Genomic DNA, 6,642 nt, shown 5'->3' with positions numbered 1-6,642 from the left:
ATAAAACCTGAGATGTTTCTTGACCGATGTCCGCTCACGGGGGGTGTGCGTAAGGCGTAGCCTAGGCTCGATTACCAGTCGGCGTTGTTCGGGAAATGGAACTCGCGCTTACTTAGAAAGAAAAGAAGAAATGGCTGTGGACAAACAAGTCTTCCTGCTCTCATCAGGTTCTCCTGTGATTTCTGTAGCCCGCAGCAGGTGGTTTAGCGGGGCAGAGCTCCGATACTCAAAGCGCGATACACGAACACGGAGCGCGCCCTTGTGCTGTGCCCCTGAAACCATCTGCTGTATGATGCGGCCGGCTAAACCTCCGTCACATTATGCGGGCGCGTCTCGGCCGCTTGTGTTCTCGCGCACGCCTTATGTCATCACATGCGTTTTGTTTCTGTCCTTTTTCGCTTGACGGACTAATAAAAAGGCAGAACGGGTTGTAAGGTCCACAATGTAAAATTCGCTGGCATACACTTTTAAAGTACTTGGACGGAAAAGTCACACTCTTCCCAAGTATTTTGTTTATATTCCATGCGAGACTGAAAAAGACCGTGGATTTAAGGAAGTGGAGCCCTGGGGACCAGGGAAAGAGCAAATATTTGTTTTTTTTGTAATAGTACCTTTAGGGCGCGGTGGCTTTGTGACCCCTCAGTCTCTATATTTAACAGCACAGGGGTTGTCTAAGCTTACAAACACCATATGAGCAGTAGATTACATAATCTTGAAGTGGTCCGAGACTGGATACTATGTTAAAAGCCATGTTGTAATTTATCACTCCAAGTTTCCCAGCATTTTTTCACCAACCTGCCGGCAGCTTCCAACCAATTCTTGTCTTAAAACTATGTCCACTTTTTCGAGTCTAATAACGTTTTGTGTTGTACCTTGGTCCTTTTTGCGGACTGAATATCAAGATGGACTACTGTTGGCAAGGTCCTACAGTAAAAGATATTAGATCCCAAAGGTTAAATCTAGTTTCAAGATGGTGGAATATAAGTAATACCTATCCAAAGTTTGACATCATACTCTTTTTCGACCCGTGAAAGAGACGTGATTCTATTAGCGAGAGATGAAGGTTTTGGCGACTGTGGTATCTTTTGATATCAGCCAAAAACTACCAAGGCACTACATAACAAGTTATTGGACCCAAATATTAGACGTCGTGGCAAGTTGGCACTACGTTTATGAGCCATGACTCACATGTTAGGGATTATATTTCCATCCAATGTTTAAGAGACAGGGTTCTAATACCAAGAGATGAAATATGCGTTCGAAAAGCATGTTATATTGTTTGGAAAATAGCGAAAGCATTCCTAAAAGGTTATTACCGTGTGAAAATCCATAGTTATGCGTGCTTCTAAGTAAGTCTTGATACGTAAACCATATTACATTTGTGTTGTTTAGTTCTGCATGTGCGCAAATGATATTTTCCGGTTGCGTGCGGGGTTAGAAAGCTAGTGATTGCAGCAGTTGTATAAAATCAAAAGGGAAACAAATTGGTAGTGTACTTCTAGCGGGGGAATTGGCAGCAGGAGATTCTGTAGTGAATTGGAAGACAACTTCAGCCCGCCGGGAAATACGCAGTCGTTTCGGTGGGAAACTGGGAAATGGAAACAGTCCTTTCCACCATTCCCGCTTCAGACCTTCGCGTTCTGGACTAGGTATATAAGACACGAAGCCATCAGGCATGCGCAAAAGAGAGTAGCTCTGGAGTCGAGAATGTCCTTTCCAATGGAAGGTTTTCAAATGTTGTCAAATGGTACACACTCATCCCTTCTCATTTTGATTGCTGGTTTTCTACACAGATGGTAAGCGCTCAAGATATCTAAAGTCCCTTCTTATACCGAGCAAGTTTCAAACTCACTGAGAAATAACGATTTCACTGTAACCGTCTGGGAATCCGTGAAACTTAAGAACTGGACTTGAATAAGTCGTAAAAGAAACTTCAATCATAAATTTTTTATTTATTTTTTTTTCACTCGTTTCCTCTCATTGCAGATTATGCGCATGCTATTTGTGCTCCGTTCCCATTCCGCTGACCGTTATGACCCAGACGGTGGGCTAGACGCCTGTGCCCTAGCTGCAAAACAAAATGCAAAATCATTTTAACTGATAATCAATAACTGTCTCTATTAGTTCGAACTTTAATCAGCTTACAGCATTATACAGCCAACTTTCCTCGAAACTATTATTAGTCCGATACTGCTTTATTTACTCAGTTAATGTTATAAAATTTATCTTTGGCCACCAAATTTCCTACAGATAGATGAAAAACGCGAAACCAATACACAGTGGAAATCAAAAGAAAAAATAGGACTTGAATTAAGTAGGAATATCAATTCTATCTTCGAAGTGTTGTCATAATTTTTTTTGATCAATACTTTCATGGTAATTCGGACCGCTAGCTAGGAAAATTAAAACCCAAATTGGCTGTATTCGAGAAGTGAAGCGTGTTCCCATAACAACTTGAGTCTAGGGAGCCAACAACAAGGGGTCGGGTGGTAGCTCTCGCAAGGTCTCATACGAATGGCTTGATACCCTTTGAGAGGACAATAGACAAAACAACAGAAACAATGCCCCTAGCCTCAAAACAATAACAGCTGCTAGCAGGAAAAAAAATATTACAAGCTTACGAGAGCTAAAACACTTCTGACAACAAAAACAAAAAGTAAATACTATTTTGAGTAGTTTCAAGTCAGCTGATCTGACCTACCTCGATAATTATTTAGATTAAATGCGGTAGTCTTTTTGTTGAACACTGCAGTTACCGTCTCCCTTCCCTTTGTAACCTTTACCTGATACACAAGCAAAACAAATATTACTCGGCGACCCTTGGAATCAATAAAACGGGGTAGAGGCAGGAGTAAAGTTTCAGTTTAGTGCTAGTAGATCATGCAGCAGGCCATTTTCTTTGGTTTTAAATTACCACGCTAAGTAATTGGCTTAAAATAGCGAAGCGACAACTTCTGGTCGGGGGATCATTTGCGGTATAATTTGGGGATGATTTGCAGTCCCGAGATCATTTGCAGGCCTGTAAAACTCGTTCGCGCAGATTTTCCCGCGCATCGGGCCGACTTCATGCATTTGCTTCGAGTGTTGATTGGTTAATTGGACTGGCTACCTCCTTCATGGTTGGTCAGAGGGATGTCATCGGTTTTGGTTTTACAATACACAATTGAAAACCGCTCTAAGTGTTAACCTTTGTAGAGGCAAATTACTTCAAGTGCCAGTGCCTGAACTTTTTGAACTACGTCACTAAAGATACTTTTACCGGAAATATCACTGTACCTCTTTAAGAGTCCAATCAATTGTTGTCGCTGCTCTTACCCGAATCCATTCCATAATACCCACATTAATATCCCTGAAACTGCCTTTGATGACGAGTTGGTTACTAAAGGGAGTAAACAAGAGAAAATTGGCAATAAGAACCGATTTTTATAGATTTTTCCTCCCTGTAACCGTACGGGAGATAAATTTGACGAGAGCTATCATCGGTAGTCCCAGTTCTCGATCCCAGTGCTACTCGTTTTAAAATTGCCGACCACATGACCAAAAGAAACGGAGGCTCTGGGGACGAGAAAGAGGACCGGAATCGCATTTTGTGGGCGCTGCTGGAATTCTTTTTACATCAATAAATAAATAAGTAAATAAATAAATAACTAAATAACTAACTAAATAAATAAATTAATTAATTAATTGACTACTTCCCCGATGGGGCTTTTCAGGGCCAAAGAAACCAAATGATGAAACAAATAAAGATTTTAAGGAAAACGACCAATTTTTTAAGTTTAAAAGACATGTTTCGACAGAACTTCTGTCATCTTCAGTTGAATGAATGATTACAAAGCAAGTTGAATAATAAGTAGACAAAAATGCTGATTGAGACAAATATTAACAACAGAACGTGAAAAGGTGTATATTAAAAGGATAATTTTAGATTTACATGGTGTAATTGCTGATTGAGGCAAGGTAGTTCTTTTTGAATATGGATAGCCTCCTTTATCTTGAGTTGAAAGCTGGTAGTGGCGTGATCTAAAATATGAAAGCAGTCTATTGAACACAATGAGCGACAACGTTCAGAATTCTGAAGCTGTTTGAAGATGTGAGAGGCCCTATCAACGGCTAAGTGCTCACGTACGCGTGTGGAAAAATATGTCGGGAGGTTTCGCCGACATAACAGGCATTACAGCCCGCACATGTAAACTTATAAGCCACACGTGAACGAAGCCCGCCGGGGATAGGGTCTTTCACACCAAAAAGGTTACCTATCTTAAAGGAAGAAAAAGCTAATTTCATGTCTAAATCATTACAATAGCGCTTGATTAAGTGTCGAATCTTCTTCTGAGTGATGACAGAGAAATGGCCTATGTACGGCAGCTTAAAGTAAAACGTGGGCGAGGTGGTAAGGGGGTAGCCCCGGGGACAATGATTGCTATGGGTCCCAGTGATGTAACGGTTAACCACTTTTTCAATTAAATGGGCAGGGAAAAGGTTCTTTTTGAGAATTTCAGTAAGCTTGGTTATATCCTCGTGTAACCCCGACCAAGTGTTGTTGATCTTGTAGGCCCTGTCAACAAGAGTCCTAATGAGACCTACTTTAAATGAGTACGAGGTGAAGCTAAAATAATTAGTTAATAACCCAGTGAAGGTTTTCTTACGGTAAACCCTAGTTAGGAAGGAATTAGTGTCACTATTATCAATAAGGACATCTAGAAAGGGTAATTTGCGATTAAGTTCTTTTTCCATAGTAAACCTTATGTTGGGGTGCCTAGAGTTAATGTAGTCAAAAAATATAACAGCATCGTGCTCCGAGTGAAATAAACAAAAGTGTCGTCAACATACCTACGATAAAATAAAATTTTAGAATATTGAAAATTTTCCAACCATAGTTTTTCATGATGCCCCATAAAAAGATTGGCTAATACGGGAGCAAGGGGAGACCCCATGGCCACACCGTCAATTTGGTCATAGAAAGAACCGTTAAATAAGAAATGGGTCTGGGCGGTGGCTACAGTGAAAAGGCTTCTAAGTTCAGGCTTACTTAACTTGAGGTCAGGATTGCCCTCGGAAATGTAATTGACCGCCAGATCAATACATTCCTCAAGAGGTATGTTAGTAAAGAGACTTTCAACATCGAAGGAAACCATAAATTTACCAAACATAGATAAAGATTGAATGTCCTGTACAAAAGTACTACTTATTGTTCAACTTGCTTTGTAATCATTCATTCAACTGAAGATGACAGAAGTTCTGTCGAAACATGTCTTTTAAACTTAAAAAATTGGTCGTTTTCCTCAAAATCTTTACGTGTCTGCTGCTATCTAGACCTTATGAAACAAATATTGCAAATGAACATAACATAGTTGCAAATCCCAACTGGAAGGAGGCAGAACACTTGGCTATTTACAAGCGTTGCCGAAGAGTTGAACTAGGGTCTACTGAGAAACAAATCCAGCTTAGTGGTCAGAGCGCCCTAACCACTCGGCCATGCCGTCTCCCCCTTCTTCACCTATAAAAGGTATCAGTTCTCTCTGATTCCAAACGTATTGTGTTCCCAGCTGCCAGGATAAACATTGATCAATTTATTAAACATGCTAAGCTATACCAGCCCCCCCCCCCCCCTCCAGCCCCCCGACCGGGACCCGCCATTTCGGCTGAAGACATGATGAACATTTCATACCCTTCTGTCGCTTTGTTGGTCAAGTATTTGAATTTAGTTTCTGTGTTATCTTCTCCTTCAATCACAACAGCCAGTGACAAGATATTTTTAGTCTCTGTGTCCGATCCGTAAACTTTGACCGAGTAGGAAACTGTTGAAATAAACAGAATGAACATGAAAGGAGCATGCTATGAAATAAGACAGGCTCCACATGCATTTTTTTCTAGAATGATACGTACATGTATGCATGGGTAATCGTAGATAAGGAACTTCAAGTGTTCTACTGGATATCTTACGAGTGAACTGCGCTCACTCCTAAGATATAAAGTTGAACACGAGAATAGAAATTCCATATCTAAAAGCAACCATGTATTATTTTGTTTGTTACATAAACATAAAAATAACGACGTTTTTGACGATTTTTGGAAGATTTCCGACCAGTTTCCGAAAATTTTTAAGTATTCTCCAAATGATTCCTAAGCCCACGCACGTTTCCGAAGACATTTTCCGAAAATTTCCGAAGATTACCGAAGTTGCAGAAGACTTTCGAGGAACATCTGAAGATGTTTCGATTAACACCAACAAATTTAAGTACAGTGAAAGGGTCAAGCATGCCTTGATATCAAACATCACGTCATTGATATCATTACAGTTAAATTATCGTAGGTTTACTCACATGTTCAATTTCGGCTTTTCTCAGGGCCGGAAATCCTTGTAAATCACCGAAGTTGATACAATATATACAGTTTTAAGCCGTTGACGATTGAAAGCTTTCGACTGAGAATTTCAGGTCCAAGGCCAAAACACAGTGGTTCTGAACGCAGCGGCTTCTAAGTAGCTCTAAATACCCTCATAAGAATGGTTTCTTAACTTTATCTCACTAATTTCTTTCATCATATTTAAATTTATTTATACTTTTTTGCGTCATTCTCATTCTACTTACCGTATGGATTAAGCCAGGCTCTAACTGCAAAGCAAAATACGAGATAAGTTTA

The 6,642-nt window shown here is 40.2% G+C and overlaps 1 protein-coding gene across 1 annotated transcript in view; it reads right to left on the bottom strand.

Moving 5' to 3' along the window:
* Positions 1-1,932: 1,932 nt before the first annotated feature.
* LOC149113600 (uncharacterized) overlaps positions 1,933-6,642 on the bottom strand; it is a 31,648-nt gene continuing 26,938 nt past the window's right edge. The window contains exons 3-7 of the mRNA XM_089287361.1: positions 6,591-6,614; positions 5,669-5,798; positions 3,277-3,379; positions 2,702-2,783; positions 1,933-2,068 (exon numbers count right to left, since the gene is read on the bottom strand). Coding sequence (XP_089143487.1) covers positions 2,031-2,068; positions 2,702-2,783; positions 3,277-3,379; positions 5,669-5,798; positions 6,591-6,614 — 377 coding nt within the window. The 3' untranslated portion in view covers positions 1,933-2,030. The remainder of the gene's footprint in view (positions 2,069-2,701; positions 2,784-3,276; positions 3,380-5,668; positions 5,799-6,590; positions 6,615-6,642) is intronic.

This window comes from Orbicella faveolata, unplaced genomic scaffold (assembly GCF_042242905.1).
Source record: "Orbicella faveolata isolate gen_17 unplaced genomic scaffold, um_ofav_v1 contig_14, whole genome shotgun sequence".
Classification (NCBI taxonomy): Eukaryota; Metazoa; Cnidaria; class Anthozoa; order Scleractinia; family Merulinidae; genus Orbicella; species Orbicella faveolata.
This window is presented reverse-complemented; position numbering and strand designations above follow the sequence as displayed.